This window comes from Ammospiza nelsoni, chromosome 28, assembly GCF_027579445.1.
Source record: "Ammospiza nelsoni isolate bAmmNel1 chromosome 28, bAmmNel1.pri, whole genome shotgun sequence".
Classification (NCBI taxonomy): domain Eukaryota; kingdom Metazoa; phylum Chordata; class Aves; order Passeriformes; family Passerellidae; genus Ammospiza; species Ammospiza nelsoni.
The window spans coordinates 1,114,210-1,142,026 of NC_080660.1; the positions used below are offsets into that span (position 1 = coordinate 1,114,210).

At 63.9% G+C, this 27,817-nt stretch overlaps 4 protein-coding genes across 9 annotated transcripts in view; 3 read left to right on the plus strand and 1 right to left on the minus strand.

Annotated features, from left to right (window-relative positions):
- Positions 1-5,478, plus strand: part of ARHGEF2 (Rho/Rac guanine nucleotide exchange factor 2) — a 30,337-nt gene extending 24,859 nt beyond the window's left edge. For 5 of the 6 annotated variants that reach the window (XM_059490264.1, XM_059490265.1, XM_059490268.1 and 2 more), the window contains 11 exons: positions 100-176; positions 260-429; positions 618-685; positions 1,691-1,879; positions 2,650-2,769; positions 2,853-2,917; positions 3,017-3,058; positions 3,190-3,240; positions 3,753-4,157; positions 4,771-4,957; positions 5,038-5,476. In XM_059490264.1, coding sequence (XP_059346247.1) covers positions 100-176; positions 260-429; positions 618-685; positions 1,691-1,879; positions 2,650-2,769; positions 2,853-2,917; positions 3,017-3,058; positions 3,190-3,240; positions 3,753-4,157; positions 4,771-4,957; positions 5,038-5,114 — 1,451 coding nt within the window. In that variant the 3' untranslated portion in view covers positions 5,115-5,476. Of the gene's footprint in view, positions 1-99; positions 177-259; positions 430-617; positions 686-1,690; positions 1,880-2,649; positions 2,770-2,852; positions 2,918-3,016; positions 3,059-3,189; positions 3,241-3,752; positions 4,158-4,770; positions 4,958-5,037 lie in introns of all 6 variants that reach the window. The other variant, XM_059490266.1, reaches the window with a different exon arrangement.
- Positions 5,479-5,836: 358 nt separating this feature from the next.
- LOC132084963 (ankyrin repeat domain-containing protein 35-like) lies at positions 5,837-11,368 on the plus strand. Its single transcript, XM_059490284.1, has 12 exons — positions 5,837-5,875; positions 6,657-6,787; positions 6,869-6,957; positions 7,234-7,298; positions 8,144-8,201; positions 8,290-8,360; positions 8,437-8,543; positions 8,832-8,992; positions 9,101-10,326; positions 10,942-11,031; positions 11,119-11,184; positions 11,277-11,368. Exons 1-12 carry the CDS (start codon positions 5,837-5,839, stop codon positions 11,352-11,354), a joined length of 2,181 nt encoding a protein of 726 aa, XP_059346267.1. The 3' UTR covers positions 11,355-11,368.
- Positions 11,369-12,077: 709 nt separating this feature from the next.
- On the minus strand, positions 12,078-13,986 carry NUDT17 (nudix hydrolase 17). The gene is made up of 8 exons (XM_059490327.1): positions 13,899-13,986; positions 13,626-13,748; positions 13,383-13,554; positions 13,277-13,302; positions 13,109-13,201; positions 12,921-13,019; positions 12,376-12,554; positions 12,078-12,268 (listed from the first exon to the last, which is right to left on the minus strand). The coding sequence occupies exons 1-8, from the start codon at positions 13,965-13,967 to the stop codon at positions 12,100-12,102; spliced, it is 930 nt and encodes a 309-aa protein (XP_059346310.1). The 5' UTR covers positions 13,968-13,986; the 3' UTR covers positions 12,078-12,099.
- A 2,011-nt stretch (positions 13,987-15,997) lies between these two features.
- On the plus strand, positions 15,998-26,414 carry SEMA6C (semaphorin 6C). The gene is made up of 17 exons (XM_059490277.1): positions 15,998-16,279; positions 16,973-17,087; positions 17,735-17,792; positions 17,897-17,953; positions 18,046-18,147; positions 18,403-18,493; positions 18,570-18,692; positions 19,535-19,623; positions 20,422-20,639; positions 21,440-21,565; positions 21,646-21,801; positions 22,869-23,096; positions 23,948-24,094; positions 24,400-24,477; positions 24,564-24,619; positions 24,804-24,845; positions 25,147-26,414. The coding sequence occupies exons 1-17, from the start codon at positions 16,177-16,179 to the stop codon at positions 25,878-25,880; spliced, it is 2,523 nt and encodes an 840-aa protein (XP_059346260.1). The 5' UTR covers positions 15,998-16,176; the 3' UTR covers positions 25,881-26,414.
- The last annotated feature ends 1,403 nt before the right edge of the window (positions 26,415-27,817 follow it).

Sequence of the window (27,817 nt, forward strand, 5' to 3'; positions counted from 1 at the left end):
CCACTGTTTACATTTCGTTCCTGAGGCCCCTCAGCTTCTCAGGAGAAAAAAATCCTAGCAAGAAGATTTTTCATAAAATCTGTCTGTGACCCATCCCAGATGTCCTGGTGCTGCTGATGACGGACGTGCTGGTGTTCCTGCAAGAGAAGGACCAGAAATACACCTTCCCCATGCTGGTGAGCCGCCCCCTCCTCACCCCGACCCTCACTGGGGTCTCCGGAGCACCATTCCCCACTCCCAACGCTCCCCAATTCCTCAGGACAAGCCTGCTGTCATCTCCCTGCAAAACCTGATCGTGAGGGACATCGCCAACCAGGAGAAGGGCATGTTCCTGATCAGCGCGGCGCCGCCCGAGATGTACGAGGTGCACGCGGCCTCGCGGGACGACCGCAACCACTGGATGAAGGTCATCCAGCAGGCCGTCAGCCTGTGAGTGTCCCCTGGGAACTGGGGACACCTGGGAACTGCCCCGGGATGTCTGGGAGTCGCTGGGGGTTCCATGGGTGCAGGGTGGGTGGTGGTGGGTGTGGGGTGTGGAGGGAAAAAGGGGATGGGTGTGGGGTGATGGGGTTGGGGGGTTCTGGTTCTGATCCCCCTCCCCATCCCGGCTCTCCCAGCTGTCCAAGCCGTCAGGATTTTCCCCTGATTGAGACGGAGACTGAGGCGTCCTTGAGGAAGCTGAAAGGTGGGGGCCCATCCCTGTTCATCCCATCCCTTCCCGTCCATCTCATTGACCCCATCCCATTGATCCTGTCCCATGGATCCCATTCCCTCTCATTGATCCCATTGATCCCATCCCATCCCATCCCATCCTATGCATCCCATCCCATCCCGTCCTATCCCATCCCACTGATCACATCTCATTGATCCCATCCCATCCCATCCCATTGATCCCACCCCATCCCATCCTATGCATCCCATCCCATCCTATCCCATCCCATCGATCACATCCCATTGATCCCATTGATCCCCTCCCATCAATCCCATCCCATCCCATCCCATTGATCACATCTCATCCCATCCCATGGATCCCATCCCATTAATCCCATTAATCCCATTAATCCCATTAATCCCATCCCATGGATCCCATCCCATTAATCCCGTCCCATGCTATCTCATTGATCCCATCCCATCTCATTGATCGCATCCCATTGATCCCCTCCCATTAATCCCATCCCATTGATCCCATCCCATCCCATCAATCTCATCCCATCCTATTAATCCTGTCTCATTGATCCCATTGATCCCATCCCATCCCATCGATTCCGTTGATCCCATCAATCCCATCCCACTGATGCCACCACATCCCATCCTATGCATCCCATCCCACTGGTGCCATTGATGTCATAGATCCCATCCCATTGATCCCATCCCATGGATCCCATCCCATCCCATCCCATCCCATCCCATGGATCCCATCCCATTGATCCCATCCCATTGATCCCATCCCATCCCATCCCATCCCATCCCATGGATCCCATCCTATTGATCCCATCCCATCCCATGGATCCCATCCCATTAATCCCATCCCATGCTATCTCATTGATCCCATCTCATTGATCTCATTGACCCCATCCCACCCCACAGATTCCACCACATCCCAGTGATCCTATCCCAGTGATCCCACTGATCCCACGGCTCCCGCCCCAATTGATCCCCGCTGACCCCACTCCCCTTTTCCCCCGCGCAGAGCGGATGGAGCAGCAGGACCGGCAGATCGCGGCGCTGCTGGAGGACAAGGTTGGCATCTTTGCCGACATGCTGGCGCTGGGCAGCGGCTGCTCCGAGCCCCCCGCAGCCCCCCGGGGCACCCCCTTCCCTGGGGACCCCGCCCGGGGCCCCCGCGGGGACGTTCTGCTGCACGACGCCATCCGGGAAGGTAGGCGGCGTTCTGGAACCTTCTTTGAGTCATTTTAATACATTTTTGGACATTTATAACATGTTTAAAAGAGCTTAGTTACTTTTGGAGGCATAAAAAGTAATAGAGTGGGGGTTTTTTTCCCCTTTTTCCCCATTTCCCCCTTTTCCCTGCTTTGTTCTCTTCCCATTCCCATCTTTCTCCTCATTGTCACCTGTTCCCTCTTGCCCTATTCCTCCTTTTTTCCCCCTTTTCCCCCACTCCCTTCTTTTCCCCCTTTCCCCTGCTTTGTCCCCTTCCCCCCTTTCTCCTCATTTCCCCCTATTCCCCCTTTTTTTCCCCTTTTCCCCCCTTTTCCCCCCATTCCCCTTTTTTGTTGTAGTGTCGGAAATAAAAACATTAAATAATAAATAAAAGGCGAAATATTAAACAGAGAAAATTGAGTTAGGTGTTAGAGGGTTTTGTTTTCGGTAAAACACTTTATAAAAGTGGTTTGTTCTTTGTTTACTCCTTTTTCTAGTTAATTGCTTTGGAAGGACTTTTTTGGTTTTGTCTAATTAGCTGGTTTTAAGATTAAGGTGCAATTCTTTAGGTTTACGAGGTGGCTTTTTTCACCTAATCAGAGAGAACCTTCCAGGCTTCTTTCCTTTTGAAGAGAACAAAAAATCATTTTGTCACTCCCTCAACAAAAAGCAGCTCTGGGGTGGGGCGGGAAGGACAAGTGTGGGATGGAAACTTCCGGATGCTCCAGGATGGGGAAACTGAGGCAGGGCTCCGCCTTTCCCCCACAGTGGAGTGCCTGAAGGAGATTTTCACGGGATGCAGCCGGGACCGGGACCAGAACCAGAACCAGAATCAGAACCAGAACAACCCCCCTGAGGCCGAGAGCTGCCCCAGCCCCAGCGCCAGCAGTAAGGGGGGGACACGGGGAGGGGTTCCTGGGTTGGGGGGACCCCCAGGACCCCCCTGGGGCTCACCCAACCCTCCCCTGCAGACGGTGACTCCGGCAGCATCAACGGCTCCTTGGAATTCCGGGCGGATCCGGACGCTGGGCAGCGGGTGAGTTGGGGAGGGGGCACAGTTGGGGGGCACAGGGGGACATTTGGGGACCCCCGGCCCACACTGGGACCCTCGGTGTCACCCCACTCTCTTCCACAGGACGGGAATGGGAACCAGGTCCCGCCGAGGGGATCCCAGGAGGTGAGCAAAGGGTTTTGGGGTGTTGGGGTTTTGGGGTTTTGGGGTGGTGCTCACCCCATGGTGCCTCAGTGGGTCCCCCCGATGTGGCACTCGGGGTCACCTCCCCTCACCCCAAATCCTGTCCCCTGCAGGAGATCAACCAGCGCCTGGTGAACCTGTACGGGCTCCTGCTGCGGCTGCAGGTGGGACAGGGGGACACGAGGGGGGACAGGGGGGAACCCCTGCCCAGGTCCATCCTGCTCCCAAATCCACGCCCTGTCCTCTTTCTCCCCTTGTCCCCTTCCTATTCCAATCCTTTTCCTCATTGCCCCCTGTTTCCTATTACCCCTTTTCCCCCTTTTTTCCCCCTTTTCCCCCATTCCCCCCTTTTTGCCCTTTGCTCTCTTTTGTCCCCTTCCCATTCTCCTCTTTCTCCTCATTGCCCCCTGTTCCCTCTTACCCTATTCTCCCTTTTATTCCCCCTTTTTCCCCATTCTCCCCTTTTTCCCCATTCTCCCCTTTTCCCCCTCATTTCCCTCATTTTTTCCCCTTGCCCCCCTTTTTCTCTCCCTTTTTTTCTCCCTTTTTTCTCCCTTCTTTCCCCTTTTTATCCCCCTTTTTCCCCCTTCTTTTTCCCCTTTTTTTCCCCCCCATTTTCCTGCCCCTTTTTCCCCCTTTTCCCCTGTCCTTTCCCCTGACCGCTCCGTCCCCCCAGGTGCACCTGACGCACCAGGAGGTGCTGCTGGAGCTGCAGCTGCCGGAGGGGCTGCAGCGGCCGCGGCCCCGCCGGGGCTCGCAGCCGGCCGTGCCGGTGACGGTAACGGGAGCGGCGGAACCGGGCGCCGGGGCGGAGCTGGCGCTGCTGCAGCGGCAGCACGGGCTGGTGCAGGAGGAGCTGAGCCGCTGCCGCCAGCTGTGCCAGGAGCGGGCGCAGGAGGCGGCGGCGCTCGAGTCGCGCCTGCGGGACAGCGAACGGGAGCGCTCCCGGTTGGAACGGGAGCTGCAGGAGGCGCGGGGGGCGCCGGCGGCGGCGGCGCCGCGGGGACGGAGGGCGGCGGAGCCTCGGCGGAGGAGCCTCCCGGCGGGGGATGCGCTGTACCTGAGCTTCACCCCGCCGCAGGTGAGCGCGGGGGCACCGGGGGGACTGGGGGCACTGAGGGCACCGGGGGCACCGAGGGCACCAGAGGGACTGGGGGAACAGGAGGGATCGCGGGTATCGGGGGTACCGCAGGGATTGAGGGCGCCGGGGGGACCAGGGGCACCAGAGGGAGCGAGGGCACTGAGGGCATCAGATGGACTGGGGGCACCGGAGGGAGTGGGAGCATCGAGGGCACCGGAGGGTCCGGGGCCACCAGGGGCACTGGAGGGAGTGGGGGGACCGGGGGCACTGAAGGCACCGGGGCCACCAGAGGTACCGGGGGCACTGAGGGACCGAGGGCACCGGGCACACTGGAGAGAGCGGGGACACCAAGGGCATCGAGGGCACCAGAGGGAGCAGGGGGCACCGAGGGCACCAGAGGGAGCAGGGGCGCCAGAGGAACCGGGGGCACTGAGGGCACCGGAGGCACCGGAGGGAGTGGGGGCGCCGGGGGCACCAAGGACACCAGGGGGACCGGGGGCACCGGGGATGGGCAGAGCCCGGGGGGTCTCTTTGAGCTCTGTCCGGCCGCACCCCCCACGCACGAAGGGGGGCTCTGGGTGAACCCCCCCGCTCCTTTCCCCCCCCCCCGCAGCTGAGCCACGCCAGCCCCCCCGCCGCCGTCCCGTTCCACGGCCCCGCCTTCCCCGGCTCCCGGGACGAGCTGGAATTCCGCGGAACCGACCCCGAGCGGCTGCGGGAGGGCGAGGACACCCTGGACGTGCTCCTGGAGGACGAGGGGGGCTTGGGGGGTCGCCACTCCCCCCCCGCCAGCCCCCGAGGTGGGTCCCTGTTTTTTGTGGGGGGTAAATCCCGCCTTGGTGTCCCCATTTTATTTTGTTAACCCGGAGTCTTTCCGTAGATTTCCTGAGGATGCAGGATATTCCCGAGGAGGTGGAGAACAGCCAGGAGCTGAAGGAGGGCGACGGGGACAGTTAGGGACCCCCGCGGCCCCCCCAGCACCCCACGATTCCCCCCCAGGACACGCCGGGGGCTGGATCCAGCCGTGGGGAGCGTTGGGAAAAGCGGGATGGGGACGCTGCTATTCCCGCGGGAGCCTTATGGGAATTTTGGGGGGCGAGGGGTCCTGTCGCCCCCTCCCCTACTCCAACCCGGGGGGGACAGGGGTGACAGCGTGTCCCTCCTCTTCCCGCTGGGATTTATTTATTTATTTGGATGTTTTGGGGTGCGGGAGGCGGGGGGGGCACGGACACCTCCCGTTCCTGGGTCAGCGGTGACAGTGACCCCCCCCCGGTATCGGGGGGCTGCCCGAGGGTGGGGCGGGGAGGGACGGGGTCCCCGCGGATTAACTGTAAAAACAAAGGATAAAAGAAATGAAAAAATATTAAAAAGAAAAAATTTGGAAAGTGGTGAAAATGAAGAGTTTGGAGCTAAAATGAAGAGGGGGGGCTGGGGGCTCAGTCGGTGGGGGGTTTTCAGCCGGGGGGTCTGGGCCGGGTTTGGGGCGCACCCGCAGGGCGGGGCCGTTCCCGGGGCGGTGCCGAACCCGCCGGGCCGGTGCGGGACCGGGCGCGGAGCGGGCGGGGCGGGCGCAGGACGCGGCCCCGGAGCGGCTCCCGGGGGTCCCGCAGCCAGGAGGGGTCGGGGGGCCGCGAACGGAGGGGAGGGGTCCGGGAGATCCCGGGGCGGGGGTCCCGGCCATGAAGAGGATGTTCTCCTGCTCCAGCTCGCAAGTGACGGTGAGTCCCGGCGGGGAACGGGGGGCCCGCGCCACCTGCGATCCCAATCCCGGTGCCAGCCCTTGCCGGCTGCCATCCCAGTCCCGGTGCCAGCCCCGGTGCCAGCTGCCATCCCAGCCCCGGTGCCAGCTGCCATCCCAGTCCCGGTGCCAGCCCCGGTGCCAGCTCTGATCCCAGCCCCGATGCTGCCTCAGTCCCGACCCCAGTCCAGCTCCGACGATCCCAATCCCAGCCCAAATTCTGGTCCTGGTCCTCGCTGTAATCCCTGTCCCATCCCAGCCCCAAATCCCAACCCCAGGTATGATTCTGGTCCCGATGCCCCGCTGCAATCCGAGCCCCATTCCCAGCTTCCATCCCAGTTCAACCCCAATCCCAGCCCCAATCCCGACCCCAATCCTGCCCCATCGCCTTGCCCATTTGCAGCTCCCGCAGCCCATCCCAGTCCCGGTTCCCGTTCTCAGATCCCGGTCCCGGTTCCCGTTCTCAGACCCCGGTGCCGGTGCCGCCCCTCCCGGTGCCACGCTGCAGCCCAGCCCAGCTCGGTGGCACTCGCCAAACCAGCCGGGCGGGCACAGGCCGGGACACGCTCCGGCCTCTCCGCCCCCTCCCGGCTCCGCGGGGATCCCGGATCCCGCACCGAGCCCCGCGGGGTGGGGAAACTGAGGCAGGAGATGCGGGGGCGGGACCCGCACATGGGGGGGTCCTGTCTTGGGATGGGGTTTGGGGTGCTGTCCTGGCTTTGGGGTCCTGTCCTGGATTTGGGGACCCCCCTCCCCAGCAGATGGAGAGCTGGACGCGGCAGGACCAGAAGCTCCTGGAGGCGGTGACACGAGGGGACGTGGCCCGCGTGGCCGCCCTGGCCGCCCGCAAGGCCGCCCGCCCCGCCAAGCTCAACGCCAGGGGACAATCCGCGTATGTCACCGCCGGGGGGACACGGGCAGGGGCCCGGGAGGGGGGGACACGCCGGTCACGGCCACTTGTCACCTCCCCCAGGCTCCACCTGGCCGCGGCCGGGGGTCTCACCGAGTGCCTGATGCTGCTGCTGGAGCACGGGGCTCCCGTCAATGAGAGCAACGATGACGGTGGGTGGGGACACCTTGGGGACACCTTGGGGACATCCAGGCAGGTCCCTGTGTCACCTCTGGAGGAGCCCAGAGCTGTCCCTCAAGGGAGGGACCCTGGGGAGTGTCCCCTGATGGAGGGGGTGTCCCCTGGGGGTGTCCCTTAGGGGATCAGGTGTCCCCAGGAGTGTCCCCTGATGGAGGGGGTGTCCCCAGGAGTGTCCCTCGATGGAGGGGAGTGTCCCTTAGGGGATCAGGTGTCCCCAGGAGTGTCCCCAGCCCGTCCTGTCCCCACAGGCAGCACCGCCCTGCACTTGGCCACCATCGCCTGCCAGCCCCAGTGTGTGAAGGTGCTGCTGCAGGTACGGGGATGGGAATGGGAACAGAAATTGGAATGGGAATTGGAGTTGGAATTGGATGGGATGGGAATGGGATAGGGGTGGGATGGGAACAGGAACTGGATTGGGATGGAGCTGGGGGTGAAAACAGGGACGGAGATCAGGATAGAGACAGGGATAAGGACACGGGTGGGGATGCCGAGGAGGATGAGGATGGAGGTGGGGATGGGGACAAGGACAGGGAAGAAGGACGGGGATGAGGAAGAGAACAGGGCTGGAATTGGGGGGCCGTTCCCATTCCCAATCCAATTCCCATTCCCACTCCCACTCCCTATCCCATTTTGTTCCCATCCCAATCCCATCTCATTCCCATTCCCAACCCCATTACCAATCCCAATTCCCATTCCCATTCCCATTCCCATTTCCAATCCCATTCCCATTCCCATTCCCATTCCCATTCCCATTCCCATTCCCATTTCCAATCCCAATTCCCATTCCCATTCCCATTCCCATTCCCAATCCCATCCCATTCCCATTCCCATTCCCATTCCCATTCCCATTCCCAATCCCATTCCCATTCCCATTCCCATTCCCATTCCCATTCCCATTCCCAATCCCATCCCATTCCCATTCCGTTCCCATTCCCATTTCCAATCCCATTCCCAATCCCATTCCCATTTCCAATCCCATTCCCAATCCCATTCCCATTCCCATTCCCATTCCCAATCCCAATTCCCATTCCCAATCCCATCCCATTCCCATTCCCATTCCCAATCCCATTCCCATTCCCATTCCCATTCCCATTCCCATTCCCATTCCCAATCCCAATTCCCATTCCCAATCCCATCCCATTCCCGCTGTCCCCCCAGCACGGAGCCAACGAGCGCCACGTGGACGGGCAGAACCGGACACCGCTGCACTGGGCCGGTGAGGGGGGGGACACGGGGACACCCCGGGATTTGGGGGACACCAGAGGGGTCCCCAGAGTCCCTGCAGTGACCCCGCCCCCCCGCAGCCTCCTCGGGCTGCGCCTCCAGCGTCCTCCTGCTCTGCGACCGCGAGGCCCCGCTGGACGTGCCCGATGCCGTGAGTGGGGACAGGGGGACAGCAGGGGGTGGCAGGGGACAGCGAGGGCTGGTGGTCACCCCACGTGTCCCCCCAGCACGGCCAGACCCCCCTGATGCTGGCAGCACAGGGGAACCACGTGGCTGTGTGTGCCCAGCTCCTGCGGCGTGGGGCCGAGCCTGGGCTGGCCGACAGGGATGGCAGGTGGGTGACAGGGGACACTGGGGACACTGGGGACACTGGGATGCCCTGGGGACATCGCTCTGTGGTGTCACCAATGCGGGGAAAGGATGGGAGTCACCTGTGCCACTGTGTCATGGTGCCATCGCAGGCTGCCCCTGTGCCACCCTCTGCCATTGCTCACTGTTCCCGTGTCCCTCGGTGTCACATCCCCGTGTCCCTGTATGTCACATCCCCGTGTCCCTCCGTGTCACATCCCCCTGTCCCTCCATGTCACATGCCCTGTCCCTCGGTGTCACCTCCCCGGCTCAGGACAGCACTGGAGCTGGCCCTGGCTCACGGCGGCCTGGAAGTGGCCGAGCTGCTGCAGGGCCACAAGGGAGACAAGGACACCGGGAATGTCACCGGGAATGTCACCGGGAATGTCACCGGGGAGGCCCCGAGCTGGGCTCTCCAGAAGGTCCCAAGGACAGGTGAGACCTCCTGGATCTCCCTCCCCCAATAAAAGGAAAAAGCTGGGGGGAAATGGGAAAAAATTGAGAAGAATTGGGAAAACGGGATCGTGTTGTTCCCTCCTGCAGAGAACGGCGCTGGACAGGTGGGAATCCAGGGCGAGGAGGAGGAGGAGGAGGAAGAGGAGCAGCGGGACGGACGCGCTGCCCGGCGGCTGCGGGAGGAGCTGGCGAGGAAGACTCTGGAATGCCGGAGGATGGAGGAAGCTGCCGAGGGCGTCCGGCGGCGGCTGCGGGAGCTCGTGCGTCTCCTGCCGGGACGGGAGGAAGATGAGGATGAGGATGAGGATGAGGATGAGGATGAGGAGGATGACGGCGCCTGCCTGGAGCTCCTGGCCCGGCGCGTGGCGGAGCTGAGGAAGAGGACGAGGGATGAAGAGTGGGAAGGAGGAGGAGGACAGAGCAGCTCCGAGGCTCCGGCGCTGATCCCGTTCCTGGCCTGGCTGGGGGAGGAATGCTCCAAAATGCGGGAAGCGAAGGCCGGAGCCTTCTCCCGGAGCCGGGAGCTGCGCCGGGAATCCGAGCGCTCCCTCCGGGCCTGGGAGCAGCTGGCGGCCGGGCTGGAGCAGGCGCTGGAGCAGCAGGACCAGATCCACGCCAGGATGCTCCAGGGATCCCGAATCCTCCTGGAAAAGCTCCGCCGGTGCTCGGTGAACGGCACAGAGGCAGCTCCGGGCGGGAAGCACCGGGAGGAGACGCCGAGGGAGGGCGGGGGGATGGAGAAGGAGCTGCTGGAGCTGCGGGAGGGGAACGGGAAGCTCCTGGTGGAGCTGGCGCGGCTGGGCCGGGAGCGGGAGCGGCTGCAGCGGGAGCTGCGGGAGCTGCGGGAGGATCCCGGTAAGCGGGACGAGGCGTGGCGGCTCCGCCGGGAGCTGCGGGCGCTGCGGGACGGGCTCGGGGCGCGGGTGCGGGAGGCGGGCGGCGACACCGGGACCGGGATCCTCCGGGACCTGCACCGGCGGCTGGACGCGCTGGTGCGCTCGCAGCACGAGGCCCTGCAGCTCATCACGGAGATGGAGGAGGGAGAGGCCGGAGAGACCTCCGGGAGCGACGGGACAGAACCGGGAGAACCGGGAGAGGCGCAGCGCACGGAGCGCGGCACCGCCGGGGTCCCGCCGGGCTCGGAGGCGGAGCGGTGGCGGGAGGCGGCGGCGGCGGCCGAGGAGAGGGCGGCCGGGCGGGAACGGGAGCTGCGGGAGCTGCGGGACACGGCGGAGGGGCTGGAGCGCAGCGTGGCGGCGCTGCGGGAGCGCGCGGGGCGGCTGGAGCGCGCCTGCCGCGACAAGGACGGGAAGGTGAGCGACGGGACGGGGACGGGGACGGGGACGGGGACGGGACCTTCCCAGCACCAGTTCCGTTCTCGTCATCATCCTCCTGCCATCCTTGTCCCCATCACTGACCCCTTCCCGTCTTCCTCCTATATCCATCCCCATGTCCCTCCTATACCCATCCCCGTCTTCTTTCCATCATCATCATCATCATCATCATCATCATCATCATCATCATCATCATCATCATCATCATCATCATCATCATCCCTTTCCCACCGTTGTTCCCATCATCATCTGCACCCCCATCCCTTTGATCCCATCCCTTTGATCCATCCCATCCCATCCCATCCCATCCCATTGATCCCATCCCATCCCATCCCATCCCATTGATCCCATCCCATCCCATCCCATCCCATTGATCCCATCCCATCCCATTGATCCCATCCCATCCCATCCCATCCCATTGATCCCATCCCATCCCATCCCCATCCTGTTCTTCCTCCCAGCCCCATTTAGGGGGACCTCAGGCGGAACTGAGAAGGCCTTTGGGGGTTGGCAGGGACCAAGGGGGCTCTGGGGGGCACTGAGAGCAACCAACCCCCCCAGACCCCCAATTCTGCCCCAACTTTGCCCCCCCAGCTGAAGCAGCTGCTGGTGGAGACGGAGAAACTCTCGGCCGAGGTGCTGGGGCTGCGGGGCAGGAGCGCCCGGCTCCAGCTGCAGCTGGAGGTGAGGACAGCGCCCGGTGTCACACCGTGTCACCCTCTGTCACCTCCTGTCACCCTGAGTCACCCAGTGCCACCCTGTGCCCGCCAGGTCCAGCAGAAGCAGCACCGGGACACCGTGGCCGTGTACCGGAGCCACCTCCTGCAGGCTGCCCAGGTGGGACCCCCCGGCCCTGCCCGGGGTCTCTGGGGGGTGGGGACACAGTTTTGGGAGGGATTCTGGTAAAATCCACATTCCTTCCTCCGCAGGGATTCATGGACGAGGGCGTGCACGCCGCGCTGCTGCGGATCCTGCGGGCCGAGGCGGGAGCGGGGCTGTGGCATTAAACCGGGAAATTGTGACACACACGTGGCCGTGTCACATTCTGTGTCCCTGTCTGTGTCCCTATCCCGTGTCCCATTCTGTGTCCCTTTCCGTGTCCCCTTCTGTGTCCCCCATCCTGTGTCCCACCCCGTGTCCCATCCCATGTCCTCATTCCGTGTCCCTATCCCCTGTCCCACCTTGTGTCCCATTTTGGGTCCCATGTCCCCATTCCGTGTCCCCATCCCATATCCCATCCCATGTCCCATGTCCCCATCTCGTGTCCCATCCCATGTCCCATTCTGGGTCCCATTTTGTGTCCCATGTTCCCATCCCATATCCCATCCCATATCCCATCCCGTGTCCCCATCCCACGTCCCTTTCCATGTCCCACATCCCCATCCCATGTCCCATCCCCTGTCCCATGTCCCATCCCATGTCCTGTCCCATGTCCCCATCCCGTGTCCCATCCCATGTCCCAGGTCCCATTCTGTGTCCCTTTCCATATCCCATCCTGTGTCCCATGTCTCATCCCATGTCCCATCCCATGTCCCCATCCCCTGTCCCCCTTCTGAGTCCCATTCTGTGTCCTGTGTCCCATCCCATGTCCCATTTTGGGTCCCATTGTGTGTCCCATGTCCCCATCCCGCGTCCCATCCCGTGTCTCCATCCCCACACCCCGGGGAACGGTGAGCACCCTCTCCATTGCCCTGGAACCCCCCGACCCCACGCACACCCCACTCCCGGACGGCTTTGGATCCCGCTGGGATTTTATTCGCGCTCCCGCCCCCGGCCGGGCCCCGCCCGCCACCGGCCCAGCGCGAATTTGGTGCCGGTGCTGACGCGCTCCAGGTCGGGGCCGCGCTCCGGGGCCCGGCGCAGGAGGGTCCCGGTGGCGATCCGGGAGCTGCGGAGGCCGTCGGGGCTCAGCTCCGTGATCCTGCACCGGGGAACGGGGTCGGGAACGGGGTCGGGAACGGGGCTGGGCAGCCCCCGGGGCTCTGCAGCCTCGTGTCGCTGTCCCCAGGGTGGCAGCGGGGGTCTCACCCTATGGTGGCCGGCAGCTCGCTGGGGAGTGATCCCGATCCCAATCCCGGTCCCAATCCCGGTCCCGGTCCTGATCCCGGTCCCTCGGCTCCATCCTCGGTGGCAGCGATGGCCTCCAGGACCGGAGGCTCCAGCCAGGCCACGGCGCCGACCTCAGCCGGGCTCGGGCACAGCCGGGCCTGGGCATGGGGGCATCGTGGAGGGAGAGACCCCCACGGTGGGGGGAACCCCAACCTCCATAGGGACCCCCACCCTTGGAGGGAACCCCAGCCTCGGAGGGAACCCCCAGCCTCAGGAGGGGCTTCCAGGGGAGGAACAGCCCGGCCATGAGGGACCCCCACCCTTAGAGGGACCCCAACCCAGAGAGGGACTGCAGTACCAAGAGGGGCCCCCACCCATTGAGGGACCCCCTTGGAAGTGCCCCCCACCCTCGGAGGTGCCCCCCGTGCATTGAGGGACCCCCTCGGAGGTGCCCCCCATCCACGAAGGGACCCTCTCAGAGGTGCCCCCCCCCGGCGGTGCCCCCACCCCCGAGCTGTCCCCACCTGCAGCCGCTGGCGGGGCTCGGCCGAGCGCAGCCCCAGGTAGGTGACAATGTGGTGGCACCGCGGTGGCCCCCAGTTCAGCGAGGGGGGGAACAGCGACTGCGGGGAGCAGGGGTGACCCGTGGGACACAGCGGCCACCTGGGGGTGTCACCCCCCGCCCAGCCCCGCTTTGGGGAGGGGTCGTTACCTCCCAGAGGCCGAGCAGGCGCCACGAGAAGGTTCCGGGCTCCAGGTGCAGCCCCGTCTCCTCGGCCAGCTCCCGCAGCCCCGCGGCCACCAGCTGCGGGGGTCGGGGTGTCACAGGTGTCCCCAACTCACCTGGGCACCCCCTGCCCTCCCCGCGGTGTCACCTCACCTCTTCTCCTGGCTCCAAGTGCCCACCTGAGTGGGGGGACAGCGGTCAGGGGACCCCAAAATATCTGTCCCCCACCCAGAGCTGCTGTCCCCGTCCTTGCGCTCACCTGGTGGCACCCAAACGTTGGGGAAGTGTCGCAGGGTGGTGGCCCGGCGGGTCAGCAGGACGTGGCCGCAGGTGGCCTCCAGCAGCACGGCCACCGCCGCTGTCACCCCCGCGCGTCCCCCCCGATCACCCGGCGTGTCCCCTCCCAGCTTGGCGGGGCAGAACGGGGGTCTCTGCGGGGACAGGGCATGTCAGGGCTGCCGTGGCTCCGACACCGAGGGGGGGACACCGGGGCTGGCGGCACCTTGAGGACGGTGACGGTGGAGCCGGGGAAGGGCACATCGGAGATGAGGAAGCGGCCGCGCTCCAGCCCGCAGCTCACCAGGGCCACGTCGGTGTGCGCGGGGCAGAACACGCCGGTGACACTCTGCGGGGACACCGCTGTCACCGTCCCCGCGCTGTCACCGTCACCGTCCCCGCGCTGTCCCCGCTCCCCCTACCCTGCACTGTCCCTCCGTTACCCCCACGGTCCCCAGACCCCCCCATTGCCCCCGGTCCCCCCCGGTCCCCCCCGGACCTGCCCGAACGCCGCCGCCCCCCCCGCCCCCGCGCGCCGCACGTGCACGAGCACGCGCGCGCCCGCCATGACGGGGGGCGGGGCCTCCTGCGGAGTGGGCGGGGCCTGACGCGTTCTGGGGGCGGGGCCTGAACCGAGCCGGGGATTGCGCCCCCTGCAGGAACCGCCGGGAATGGCGCCGCCCTCGGGAGGGGAGCGGAGATTGGGGACGGTTGCGTGTCCCTCTGTCCTGTGGGTGTCCCTTTGTCCTGCGTGTGTCCCCCGTGTGTCCCCCGTGTCCTCTGTGTGTCCCCCGTGTGTCCCCCGTGTGTCCCCCGTGTGTCCTGTATCCCCGTGTCCCGTGTGTGTCCCTCTGTCCTGTCTGTGTCCCCCGTGTCCTGGGTATGTGTCCCCCATGTGTCCTGCGTCCTCTGTGTCCCATGTGTCCCCCCGTGTCATGTGTGTGTTCCCCCGTGTCCTGGGTGTGTCCCATGTGTTCCCAGTGTCCTGTCTGTGTCCTGTCTGTGTCCTGCGTGTGTCCATCTATCCTGTGTGTGTCCCCCCGTGTATCCTGTCTGTGTCCCCGTGTCCTGTGTGTGTCCCCGATTGTCCTGTGTGTGTCCATGTCCTCCGCCTTCCCTCACTGGCGACACTGTCCCCTGCCACCCCTCAGGGACGCGACCATCGCTCCGAGGGGACACCGCCCCCCCGTGTCCCCGAGCGGTGCCATCCCCGGCCATGCCAGCAGATGTCACCCCGTGCCCGCCCCCTCGGGACCCCCGGTACCCCCCCCGAACCTCAGGGGTGTCCCCAGCGTCCCCCGCCCCTGCCATGTCCCCACAGGGTGACACTCGGGGACAGCGCAGCCTGAGCGGGGACACCGAGGCAGAGGGCATCTCAGTGCTCCCAGTACGTCCCAGTAACTCCCAGTAACTCTCGGTGGCCACACCACGGTGCAGGTGACACAGAGGGGACACACAGAGGGGACACACAGAGGGGACACACAGAGGGGGACACACAGAGGGGGACACACAGAGGGGACACACAGAGGGGGACACACAGAGGGGACACACAGAGGGGGACACACAGAGGGGGACACACAGAGGGGACACACAGAGGGGGACACACAGAGGGGGACACACAGAGGGGACACACAGAGGGGGACACACACGGGGTGGCCGCCGCACCGGTGCGCGCGCCCGGCGGTTACACACGCGGGAGCGCGCACCGGAGGGGGGGGGGGAGGGGGGGGTGTCACAGCCGCGCACACGCGCGTGCAAAACGCCCCCCCCCCCCCAACCCCCACCGCCGGGCTCGGCAGTTAATGAGGATCATCTCATTAACGGGGATTAACGCCTATCTATAGGGCGGCCGCGGGGGCAGCCCCGGGGGCTCTGCCGTCCCCACGGGGGTCCCCCGGTCCCGCCCCCCACCGGCCCCCGCTCCGGCCGCTGCCCGGTCCCGGCCCGTTCCGGGGCGGAGCCGCTCGGCACCGAGCGGGGAGCGGAGCCGGTACCGAGCGCCGAGGGGTCCGGGAGGGGCGGGGGTTGGGGGGGTGTTGGGGCTGGAGGTGGGTTTGGGGTGATTTGGGGTGGTTTGGAGTAGTTTTGGGGTGGTTTTGGGGTGGTTTAGGGTGATTCTGGGGTGGTTTTGGGGTGGGTTTTGGGGTGCAGGCTGGGAGTTGTGGGGTGCTGGGGCAGGGGATGCGTTTGGGGTGGTTTTGGGGTGGTTTTGGGGTGGTTTTGGGGTAGTTTTGGGGTGTAGGCTGGGTATTGTGGAGTGTTGGGGCAGGGGGTAGGTTTGGGGTGGTTTTGGGGTGGTTTTGGAGTAGGTTTGGGGTGGTTTTGGGGTAGGTTTGGGGTGCAGGCTAGGTGTTGTGGGGTGCTGGGGCACGGGGTGTGTAGGGCACTGAATGGGGCCATGGAGCTTGGGGACGGGCGGTTTTGGGGTGTTTTAGGGTTTTGGAGGTGTTTTAGGGCTTTGGGTGGGACACTGAGTGTTGTGAGGCTGTCGTGGGGGTATTTGGGGTGCGGGGTCGGGGTGTAGGGGGCTGTTTGGGGGTGCTGGGGAAAAGTCCCGGCACTGGTGGCAGCAGTACTGGGAGCACTGGGACGGGGGCACTGGGGACTTTGGGACAGGAACACTGGAGCAGGGGGAAACGGGGACCGCTGAGAGGACTGGGGACACTGGGAGCGCTGTCCCCACACTGTCCCCACTCCCCCTCTCCTCCCCGTGCCTCAGTTTCCCCCCGCTCGCAGCCCGGGGCGGGGCGGGGGGGTCGCTCCCAGCCCCACCCGCGATGCCGGGGGTCCCGCTGCTCTTCGTCCTCCTCCTCCTCACCGGGACCCTCGCCCAGTCCTTCCCAAGGGACCTGGTGGCTCGGAGCACCGTGGGGCTGGCAGGTGAGCAGGGCTGGGGGGCAGCCCTGGGATGGGGGGGGCTGCAATCCCTGTCCCACCCCCAAATCCCAATCCCAATTCTGGTCCCGATCCTGGCTGCAATCCCTGTCCCACCCCCAAATCCCAATCCCTGTCCCAGCCCCAATCCCAGTCCCAGTTCTGATGCTGGTCCCGATCCGAGCCCCATTCCCAGCTTCCATCCCAGTTCAACCCCAATCCCAGCCCCAATCCTGACCCCAATCCTGGCCCCAATCCAGACCCCAGTCTCAGCCCCCAACCCTAATTCTGATCCCAGTCCTGCCCCATTGCCTTGCCCCCAGCCCTGGCCTCGCTGCAGCTCCCGCAGCCCATTCCAGTCCTGATTCCCGTTCTCAGACCCCGGTCCCAATCCCAATTCCCGTTCTCAGACCCCGGTCCCAGTCCCGGTTCCCGTTCTCAGACCCCGGTCCCGATTCCCGTTCTCAGACCCCGGTCCCGGTTCCCGTTCTCAGACTCCGGTCCCAAACCCAATTCCCGTTCTCAGACCCCGGTCCCAGTCCCGATTCCCGTTCTCAGACCCCGGTCCCGGTTCCCGTTCTCAGACCCCAGTCCCAATCCCAATTCCCGTTCTCAGACCCCGGTCCCAATCCCAATTCCCGTTCTCAGACCCCGATCCCGGGGGTTCCCGGGCTCTCACCGTGTCCCCCCGCCCCGCAGCCACGGCCGCGTACCCGCGTTTCGGGGGGCTCCGGGGGGACAACGGCACGGCGCGGCTCGGCCTGGACTTCCAGCGGATGCTGCGGCTCAACGGGACGCTCTTCGTGGCCGCCCGGTGAGCGCCCGGTGCGCCGGGACACGGCCCCGGTGCGGGGCACCCTTAGCCGGGCTTGTGCAAGGATTTGCACGCTCCTGCGCCCTTGTCAGTGCGTGACCCCGCGCTGTCCCCCTGTGCGTGTTGTCCCTGTGTCCCTTGCACACCCCTTATGATGTCCCCTTGCACGCCCCCTGCCAGTTTGCACGCCCCCTGTCACTTTGCACACCCCCGTGTCCCTTACACTCCCTCCACGTCCCCTTGCACACCCCCATGTCCCTTGCACACCCCCTGTGCGTGTTGTCCCCGTGTCCCTTTGCACACACCCCCGTGTCCCTTACACTCCCTCCACGTCCCCTTGCACACCCCCATGTCCCTTGCACACCCCCTGTGCCTGTTGTCCCCGTGTCCCCTCGCACACCCCATGTCCCTTGCACACCCCCGTGTCCCTTGCACACCTCCTGTGTCCCTTTGCACACCCCGTGTGCCTGTTGTCCCCGTGTCCCTTTGCACACACCCCCGTGTCCCTTGCACACCCCCGTGTCCCCTCGCACACCCCATGTCCCTTGCACACCCCCGTGTCCCTTGCACACCCCTGTGTCCCTTTGCACACCCCATGTCCCTTGCACACCCCCGTGCCCCCTTGCACACTCACCCCCCTTCTCCAGGGACCACATCTACGCCTTCGACCTGCGGCAGGACAAGGGGACGCTGTACCCGGAGCGGGTAAGGGGGGACGGGGACAGCGACCCTTGGGGACACAGGGGACACACAGGGGGACACACGAGGGTCCCCGTGCCCACCCTCCCTTGGCACATCTCACCTGGCAGCACCTCACCTGGGAGACGCGGGACAGGCAGAACTGCGCCATGCGGGGCCGGCGGCAGGTGAGGGGGCGCCACCGGGGATTTGGGGTGCGGGAATTTGGGGTGCGGGCCGTGATGTGGTGGCACCAGGGTCACCTGTGTCACCCTCACAGGACGAGTGTCACAACTACATCCGAGTGCTGGTGCCCCGCGACGCCGAGACCCTCCTGGCTTGTGGCACCAACGCCTTCAGCCCCCTGTGCCGCACGTACCAGGTGGGGGGACCCCCGGAATGAGGGGGGGTCCTGGGGGTCTCAGCCCCAGCAGGGCAGTTCCCAGAGCACGGAGGTGCAGCTCGGGGGGCCCCGAGTGACACCTGAGACCCTCCCGGGACCCCGAGTGTCACCTGAGACCCTCCCAGGACACCCCAACTGTACCTGGGGGTTCCCGATGGGGTTGGGGATGGCACAAGGGGGATGCTGAGTATTTGGGGAGGGGTCTCACAGCCTCTGGACGTGTCCCCCCCCCAGGTGAGCAGCCTGGCCCAGCAGGGTGACGAGGTCAGCGGCCAGGCGCGGTGTCCCTTCGATGCCAAGCAAAGCATCGTGGCTCTCTTTGTCGGTGGGTGCTGGGGGGCGCGGGGGCACGGGCGGGTCCGGGGGGGCACGGGGGTGACCCGGTGTGTCCCCCCCCGCAGATGGCAGCCTGTACTCGGCCACCGTGGCCGATTTCCAGGCCAGTGACGCCGTGATCTACCGCAGCCTGAGCCCCGGGCAGGCTCCCCTGCGCACCCTCAAGTACAGCTCCCGCTGGCTGCAGGGTACCCCGAAATGGGGGGTCTGGGGGGTCTGGGGGGTGGGATGGGGGTCTGCGGGGGTCTATGGGGGGGTCTCTGGGGGTGGGATGGGGGTGCAGGGGTGTAGGAGGGTGTGAGGAACAGGTTACAGGTGTGGAGGGATGTGTCAGAATGGGGCAAGGGGATGTGAGGATGGGATGGGGGGTGCAGGGGGTCTGTGGGGGTGGGATGGGGTGCAGGGGGTCTGGGGGGGTCTGTAGGGATGGGATGGGGGTCTCTGGGGATGGGATGATGGTCTCTGGGGGTCTGTGGGAATGGGATGGGGGTACAGGGGTGTAGGAGGGTGTGGGGAAGGGGTTACAGGTGTGGAGGGATGTGGCAGAATGGGGCAGGGGTCTGTGGGGATGGGATGGGGGTACAGGGGGTCTGTGGGGGTCTGCGAAGGTGGGATGGGGGTCTCTGGGGGTCTCTGGGGGTACAGGGGGTCTGTGAAGGTCTGTGGAGGTGGGATGGGGGTACAGGGATGGAAGGATGTGTCAGAATGGGGCAGGGGGATGTGGGGATGGGGGTACAGGGGGTCTGGGGGGGCTGTGTAGGGATCTGTGGGGGTCTGTGGGGGTTTGGGGGAATCTGTGGAGATGGGATGGGGGTACAGGAGGTTTGGGGGGTCTGTGGGGGTCGGATGGGGGTACAGGTGTGGAGGGATGTGCCAGAGTGGTGCAGGGGTCTGTGGGGATGGGGTCGGGGGGTGCAGGGCTGCAATCTGGGGGTGCAGGGGAGGGGGCTGAGCACAAGGCTGTGGGACAAGGACAGGAGGTGGCAGGAGCTGATGGTCCCTCTGACCCCCCCTGTCCCTCCCCCCCCAGAACCCCACTTTGTGCAGGTGCTGCCCTACGGCCCCTACGTCTACTTCTTCTTCAGGGAGGTGGCAGTGGAGCTCAGCGCCCTGGGCAAGGTGGGGCACGGGGCATGGGGGGCACGGGGAGCACACAGGGACCCCCACCCTGGGGCTGAGGCAGGGGAGACTCCTGAGCCCCTCACCAGGGTGTCAGGCCTGTGGGTGCCCCCGGAGGCGTCTGGGGGGGCAGCCACAATGCCCAGGTTGCCCAGATGCCCTGGCTGGTGACCCTGAGGGTGTCCAGGTGCTGACCCAGTTCCCATGCAGGTGCTGGTGGGCCAGGTGCTGACCCTGAGGGTGCCCAGGTGCTGACCTGGTCCCTGTGCAGGTGTTGGTGACCCTGAGGGTGTCCAGGTGCTGACCCAGTTCCTGTGCAGGTGCTGGTGGCCCTGGTGGCCCAGGTGCTGACTCTGGGTGCCCGGGTGGTGACCCTGAGGATGTCCAGGTGCTGACCAGGTTCCTGTGGAGGTGCTGGTGGCCCTGGTGGTGACCCCGGGTGTCTGGGTGGTGACCCTAAGGGTGTCCAGGTGGTGACCCCACATGTCCAGGCGCTGACCCCAGGTGTCCAGGTGCTGACCTGGTTCCTGTGCAGGTGTTGGTGGCCTGAGTGGCCCAGGTCGTGACCCTGAGGGTGGTGACCAGGTTCCTGTGCAGATGCTGGTGGCCCTGGTGGCCCAGGTGGTGACCCTGAGGGTGTCCAGGTGGTGACCAGGTTCCTGTGCAGGTGCTGGTGGCTCAGGTGGCGACCCTGAGGGTGTCCAGGTGGCGACCCTGAGGGTGTCCAGGTTCTGACCCACCCCATGCAGGTTCTGGTGACCCTGAGGGTGTCCAGGTTCTGACCCAGTCCCCATGCAGGTGCTGGTGGCGCGGGTGGCCCGGGTGTGCCGCAATGACCGCGGCGGGTCCCCGCGGGTGCTGGAGCGGCGCTGGACGTCCTTCCTGAAGGTGCGGCTGCAGTGCTCCATCCCTGGCGACACCGTCTTCTACTTCGACGTCCTGGAGGCTGTGACACCGCCACAGACCCTGCACGGGCGCCCCGCTGTCCTGGCACTCTTTGGCACCCAACCCAACAGGCAGGGACATGGGGACGTGGGGACGTGGGGACACGGGGACATCAGGACACGGGGATGTGGGGACATGGGGACTTGGGGACATGGGGAAGTGGGGATGTGGGGACACGGGGACATGGGGACATCAGGACATGGGGATGTGGGGATGTGGGATCATGGGGATGTGGGGACATGGGGATATCAGGACATGGAGATGTGGGGACATGGGGACATCAGGACACAGGGACATTGGGATGTTGGGACATGGGGATGGACTTGAAGGGGGACTAGGGGACACAGGGACATGGCGACATGGGGCTATGGGATCATGAGGATGTGGGGACACGGGGACACGGGGACATGGGAATGTGGGGACATGGGATGTGGGGTCATGGGGTTGTAGGGACATGGGGATGTTGGGATGTTGGGACATGGAGATGTGGGGACATGAGGACATGCAGACATGGGGACATGGGGATGGAAAGACAGGGGGAGATGGGATATGGGGACAGGATGATGGTGACATGAGTAGGGACTCACATGTGGACATGGGGGTCACAGAGAGGGGCTTGCCCAGGGGGACATGGGGATGGACTCACATGTGGACATGGGGACACAGGGAGGAGCTTGTCCAGGGGACATGGGGATGGACTTGAAGGGGAACTGGGGATGGACTGAAATGGGGACATGGGGATGGACTCAACTGGGGACATGGGGACACAGAGGGGACACACACAGAGAAACAGAGCCTGGGGACACCCCAGGGACACGGAGGGGCCCTGCTCAACCCCAGGCCATCCTGTCCCCCCCTGCTGTCCCCGCAGCATCCCCGGCTCGGCCGTCTGCGCCTTCTACCTGGCGGACGTGGAGCGCTCCTTCGAGGGCCCCTTCGCCGAGCCCCGCGGCGCCGCCTGGGGCCCGGTGCCGGAGGAGAGGGTCCCCCAGCCCAGGTACAGCCGGGTACCCCCACCCGCACCGGGACACCCCCGGGTGCCGCCGAAACCGCGTCCCCACACCCGCTGTGCCGCAGGCCGGGCTGCTGTGCCGGGATGGGACCTGCTGCTGGCGTTGTCACCTCTGGGGACTTCCCCGATGAGACGTTGGTGTTCGCCAAGGAGCACCCGCTGCTGCACGGGGCTGTGGGAGCCGCGGGAGGGCGGCCCCTCTTCACCCACACCGGCACCAGGTGCGGGGACAGGGTGGCCTCGGGGACAGGGTGACATCAGGGACAGGGTGGCCTCGGGGACGGGGTGACACCAGGGACAGGGTGGTCTTGGGGACAGGGTGACACCAGGGACAGGGTGGCCTCAGGGACAGGGTGGTCTTGGGGACAAGGTGGCCTCTGGGACAGGGTGGCCTCAGGGGTGGGATGGACTTAGGAAGTGAGATTAGAAGTTGGTTTCCTAAATCACCATGGTGCACTGTAAGCTGCATTATTGCCCTTTGACCTGGTATCTTTATATAAATATTTATATATTTATATATATTCATATATTTATATATGTATATATCAATATATCTATATATATAATATAAATATTAAAATATATAAACATAATATTATACAATTAATATATAAATATTAATTAATATTTATATAAATAACATTTATTTATAGAGATAAATATAATATAATATAATATAATATAATATAATATAATATAATATAATATAATATAATATAATAGTATATAATAGTATATAATAGTATAGTATAGTATAGTATAGTATAGTATAGTATAGTTTAGTATAGTTTAGTATAGTATATAATAATATATAATATATAATATATAATATAATATATTTTATATATATAAACATTTATGTATTTTATATTTACACAGTCCACTTAACCAAGCTGTCATGAGGGAACACATTTCTGTCCTTTCTTTTAAGAGTGATACATTAGGTGATTTTTTTCCCTCCCCTAAACATTTACAACCAAAAAAAAAAAAAAAAAAAAAAAATTGAAAGAAAAACATCCCATCGAGAGATTTGAACTATTTCCTCTCTGCTGTGGAAAAGGGCGAATTAGTTACGATAAAACTTATCGCTTTTAGGGAAAGTGATGGATTTGTGGGAGTGGACGGAGCAGCCGTGGGGACAGGGAGTATTTCACGAGGGGAGGTTCAGGCGCCGCAGGGTGGGGATGGTCCTTGCGCAGGGCTCCTGAGAAGGGTGTGTGGGAGCACAGGGGGGCGCAGGAAGGCCCCGAGCCCCCAGCCCGGCTTTGCAAGGCCTGTCCCGCCGCAGGCTGACCCAGCTGGCCGCGGACACGGGCGCGGGGCCCCGCGGGAACCGCACCGTGCTGTTCCTGGGCGCCGAGGACGGGCGGCTGCTCAAGGTGCTGGCGGCTGCGCCGAGCCCCGAGGCCGCGCAGCCCCCCGGGGGGACCCCGGCACCGAGGGACCCCCGAGAGCTGGGGGACAGCAGGGACGGGACGCTGCTGCTCGAGGAGATCAGCCTCTACGACCCCGGGCGGTGAGGGGCTGGGGGTCTCAGGGGATGCTGGAGGGGGCTGGGGAGCACTGAGAGGTGCCTGGGGGTGCCTGGGGGTCCTGGGGGGCTGCTGGTGCTGGGGGGCTCTTGGGCACTGTGGGGCTGTGAGGATTTGGGGGTTTGGGGGTGTCAGGGGGGCTGTGCTGACCCCGGGTGCTCTCGGGTGCAGGTGCCACAGCCCAAGGGGATTTGGGGGTATTGCGGGGTGCTGGAGGGGGCTGGTGGGCACTGAGGGGTGCCTGGGGGTCCTGGGGGGTGGGTTCTGGGCACTGTGGGAGCTGCTGGTGCTGGGAGGCTCTTGGGCACTATGGGGCTGTGAGGATTTGGGGGTGTCAGGGGGGCTGTGCTGACCCCGGGTGCCCTCAGGTGCCACAGCCCAAGGGGATTTGGGGGTCTCAGGGGGGCTGTGCTGACCCTGGGTGCTCTCGGGTGCAGGTGCCACAGCCCAAGGGGATTTGGGGGTCTCAGGGGGGCTGTGCTGTGACCCTGAGTGCAGGTGCCACAGCCCGCGGGGGTTTTGGGGTGTCAGGGGGGCTGTGCTGACCCTGGGTGCTCTCGGGTGCAGGTGCCACAGCCTGCGGGGGTTTTGGGGTCTCAGGGGGGCTGTGCTGACCCTGGGTGCTCTCGGGTGCAGGTGCCACAGCCTGCGGGGGTTTTGGGGTCTCAGGGGGGCTGTGCTGACCCTGGGTGCTCTCGGGTGCAGGTGCCACAGCCCAAGGGGATTTGGGGGTCTCAGGGGGGCTGTGCTGTGACCCTGAGTGCAGGTGCCACAGCCTGCGGGGGTTTTGGGGTCTCAGGGGGGCTGTGCTGACCCCGGGTGCTCTCGGCTGCAGGTGCCACAGCCCGCGGGGCTCCGGGGTGCCCAGCCGGGTGCTGGGGCTGGAGCTGCACCTGCCGGGCCGGGAGCTGATCGTGGCCTTTGCCGGGTGCCTCCTGCGGCTGCCCCTGAGCCGCTGCGGCCGCCACGGCTCCTGCCGAGGGTGAGCGGGGCCGGGAGGGATGGAAAAGGAGCGGGAGGGAACGGGGATGTGCAAAATGGGGATGGGGATGTGCAAAATGGGGATGGGGATGTGCAAAATGGGGACGGGGATGCGCAAAATGGGGATGGGAATGTGCAAAATGGGGATGGGGATGTGCAAAATGGGGATGGGAATGTGCAAGGGAATGAGGACACAAGGATGTGCAAGGTCATGGGAGTGTCCAAGGGCACGAGGGCAGGGGAGGGGACGCGGGCGCACACGGGCGCAGGGACATGGGTGGCAGCTGTGTCCCCGCGTCCCCGCAGGAGCTGCCTGGCTGCCCGAGACCCCTATTGTGTCTGGCTGCCCTCCAGGGGCTGCGTCCCCTTCTCCGAGGACCTTCCGTGAGTTTTGTCCCTCCCATCCCCGACCTCCCGGGGCGTGTGGGGACACGCTGGGGACAGCGGGTGATGTCCCCTCTGTGTCCCAGGAGTGGCTTCCAGCAGGACATGGAGGGATCGCTCGGGATCAGCGGGACCTGCCAAGGTGAAGCCAAGGGGGAACACGGGGGACGCTGGGGATGTTTGGGGATTTCTGGGGGGATGCAGGTGACAATGGGGTGGCTCTGGCACACGTGGGTGATGCCAGAGGATGGGGAGGACGTGGAGGGGACATTGGTGGCTCCAAGGGACACACTGGGGCCTGGCCTGACCCTGCTCTGCTCTCACAGGGCCTACAAGGGTTGGTGACGAGGATGGAGACCTGGCCCACGGTCAGTGACATTGTCTGAGCACCCTGGCGTGGGGGGACACCCCAGGGTTTGGGGAGGGGGACACCAAGGACTTGGGGCGGGGGGGATTGTGGTGTCCCAGAGACAGATACGAGACACCCAGGGACAGGAGAGGGACCCCTGGGGTGGGACAAGGATCCCAAGGGGGGAAGAGGGATGGAGAAGGACCCTGGGGTGGGGGGACCCCAGTGAGCAGGAGGGACCTCAGGAACAGGAGAAGGGACGGGAGGGGGGACCGGGGGGGTCTCTGTGGGGGACACCGGGCTGACGGGAGGTCCCGCAGGGGTGCGGCACCCCGGGCCCGGTGCCGAAGCGACGGTTCCGGTGCCGGTGCTCGTGGGCTGCGTGCTGGGCGCCTTCGCCGTGGGCGCCCTGGCCACCGGGCTGCTGGCCACCTGCTGCCAGCGCCCCGCCGTCCCCAAAGCGCCCCCGGAGCCGCCGTGCGCCCCCCGGAGCCCGAGCCAGCCGCCCGTGCCCCGCCTGTACCCCGCGCTGCCGCCGCAGGACGGGAGCGGCCCCGAGCCCGAGCCCGAGCCCGAGCCCCCCGCGCTGCCCCCGGCCCGCGCCCCCCGGGAGCGGGAGCCCCGGCGCGGCCCCGCGGAGCCCCCCGGGCCGGGCCCGCCGGGCAGGGCGCTCCGGGAGGAGACGCTGCAGCGGCCGCCCGCGGGCTCGGCGTGGCCCGGGACCCCTCCGGGCAGCGGCTCCTTCGCCAACCGGGTGCTGCCCCGCGGCCCCGCGCCCCCGTTGGGCCCCCACGACCGCGGCCCGGTGCGCCTGGACGTGCCCCCCGACAGCCCCCCGGCCCCGCGGCGGCCGCTGGCGCAGAGCTACTCGCTGGGGGGGACCCCCGTGAGCCCCCCCGGGCCGCCGCGGGGCCTCACCCGCATGCACTCGCTGGGGACACCGGGGGGGACACCCTGGGGACCCCGGCCCGGAGCCCTGGAGCGCTCGGTGTCCATGAAGCCCCCCCTGCTCCCCAAACCGCTGCTGCTGCCCGCGGCACCGGGGCGGCCCTGAGAGCCTCCCGGGACACCCCAAATCTGCACTGGGGGACCCCGAGTGTCATCTGGGACCCTCCTGGGATCCTGAGTGTCACCTGGGACCCTCCTGGGACACCCCAAAACTGCTCTGGGGGGACCCCGAGCGTCACCTGGGACCCTCCTGGGACCCCGAGTGTCACCTGAGAGCCTCCCGGGACACCCCAAAACTGCACTGGGGGACCCCGAGTGTCACCTGGAACCCTCCTGGGACCCCGAGTGTCACTTGGGACCCTCCTGGGACACCCCAAAACTGCACTGGGGGACCCCGAGTGTCACCTGGAACCCTCCTGGGACCCCGAGTGTCACTTGGGACCCTCCTGGGACACCCCAAAACTGCACTGGGGGATCCCGAGTGTCACCTGGGACCCTCCTGGGATCCTGAGTGTCACCTGGGACCCTCCTGGGACCCCGAGTGTCACCTGGAACCCTCCCAGGACACCCGAGCTGTCACCTCCCCCAGGGTGCAGGGTCCCCACCACCCCAGCTCTCTGTCCCCATGTGACCAGGACAGCCCCCAGCAGGGTGACAGGGATCCCCGTGTCCCCACAAGGTCTCCACGTCTCCCATCCCCCTGGTTTTGCTTTGTTTTTATTCTTTCTAATTTATTTTCTGTTCGGACGGGGGGAATGGGAGTTGCTGTCCCCCCCCCCCCCCCCTTTGGGGACATCAGGAAGGGGGACACATGGCCCAGCCCATCCTACTGTGTAGGAGCAGGGCTGGGCCAGGGCAACATTGGCACAGGATTTTAATAAAAAATACAGAACAAAAAACGAATTTCAATGTTGAAATTTCTGCATTCCAAAGCATTTTCCCTTGGTGGAAAAGGGGGAGAGCAAGCATTTGTGTTGTCCCAGCACTCAGGGAATGTGTCCCTGATTTCTTCAGCAATCAAAACAATGTGATAAAAGTCCAAATTAATCAATTAATAGATTTTTCCCCAGGAAGAGGATGGGGGTGGAATGGAGGGTGCCCCATTCTCAGCTTGTGCTCCCCTTTCCTGGGTGTCCCAGCAGGATTTGGGAGAACTGAAACCACCCACTGCAGACAGGAGGGAAACACGTGTCAAATTAACCCCAAAGTGGGCTAATTAACCCCAAAGTGTGTTAATTAATTAACCCCAAAGTGTGTGATGAGAAGGGCAGCCAGGCTGTGTTCTCAGGAATGGCGCGGGCAGGAAAATCCCTGACACGGCACAGCCCAGCCTGGCCTCCCGTGGGAGGGAATTTACTGACCAAAAAAATGCTGCTTTTGGGCTTAAAAAATGCTGCTTTGGGCTTAAAAAGCTCCTGGTGTTTTTCTGTGGAAGAGCTGGGCTGGAATTCCAGGCAGAGACCAGTTTTGGTCAGCTTTGGTACATGGATATTTCCAGAAATTAAATCAGGGGATTCCCCTCCCAAAGGTGACAACATCCTCAGCTTTATTTCCCCCAAAAATAACCCAAACCAATTCTCAAGAGCTCCTTGGAGTTTTTATTTTTCATTTCCTCTTCCTTTTTTTCCCCAGCTGAAGGGATTTTTTGGCTAAATCACCTGTTTTGAGGAGAAGGATGGCAATAACTGAGGGAGGAAGGCACAATACAGATCAGCTGCATGTTAAAAAAGGTTCTTTAAAAATAGAAATTTTAGCTTAAAAAGTGACATTTGTATCTCCAAAGACAAGCAGAATCCAGAATCCACACAGACCCCCAGGATCAAGAGTATCCACCTCATGTTCCTTGGGTCATCCACTCTTTGTTCCACTCCTTGCCTCTTAGAAGGCAATTCCAAGTCTGAAATATCCAAGTATTTCACCCCAATGGAACTGGCAGAATCCAAAGTCAAACATTTTAATCTTAAAAGAACCACATGAGGAAAATAAAGCTTAATTTTGATGCCTTGCTAATGGAATTTTCAGCCCAGACAGGGTGAAGGAGAG

Excerpts from the sequence above, each read along its gene's own strand:
- LOC132084963 (XM_059490284.1), top strand. The coding sequence starts at position 5,837 with ATGAAGAGGATGTTCTCCTGCTCCAGCTCGCAAGTGACG. Across the intron at positions 11,032-11,118 it reads GGCTCCAGCTGCAGCTGGAG|GTCCAGCAGAAGCAGCACCG; the intron begins GTGAGGACAGCG and ends TGTGCCCGCCAG. Across the intron at positions 11,185-11,276 it reads ACCTCCTGCAGGCTGCCCAG|GGATTCATGGACGAGGGCGT; the intron begins GTGGGACCCCCC and ends CTTCCTCCGCAG.
- NUDT17 (XM_059490327.1), bottom strand. The coding sequence starts at position 13,967 with ATGGCGGGCGCGCGCGTGCTCGTGCACGTGCGGCGCGCGGGGGCGGGG. Across the intron at positions 13,555-13,625 it reads CCACCGTCACCGTCCTCAAG|AGACCCCCGTTCTGCCCCGC; the intron begins GTGCCGCCAGCC and ends CTGTCCCCGCAG. Across the intron at positions 13,020-13,108 it reads GCCTGCTCGGCCTCTGGGAG|TCGCTGTTCCCCCCCTCGCT; the intron begins GTAACGACCCCT and ends TGCTCCCCGCAG.
- SEMA6C (XM_059490277.1), top strand. The coding sequence starts at position 16,177 with ATGCCGGGGGTCCCGCTGCTCTTCGTCCTCCTCCTCCTCACCGGGACC. Across the intron at positions 21,566-21,645 it reads GAGAGGGTCCCCCAGCCCAG|GCCGGGCTGCTGTGCCGGGA; the intron begins GTACAGCCGGGT and ends GCTGTGCCGCAG. Across the intron at positions 24,846-25,146 it reads GGATGGAGACCTGGCCCACG|GGGTGCGGCACCCCGGGCCC; the intron begins GTCAGTGACATT and ends GAGGTCCCGCAG.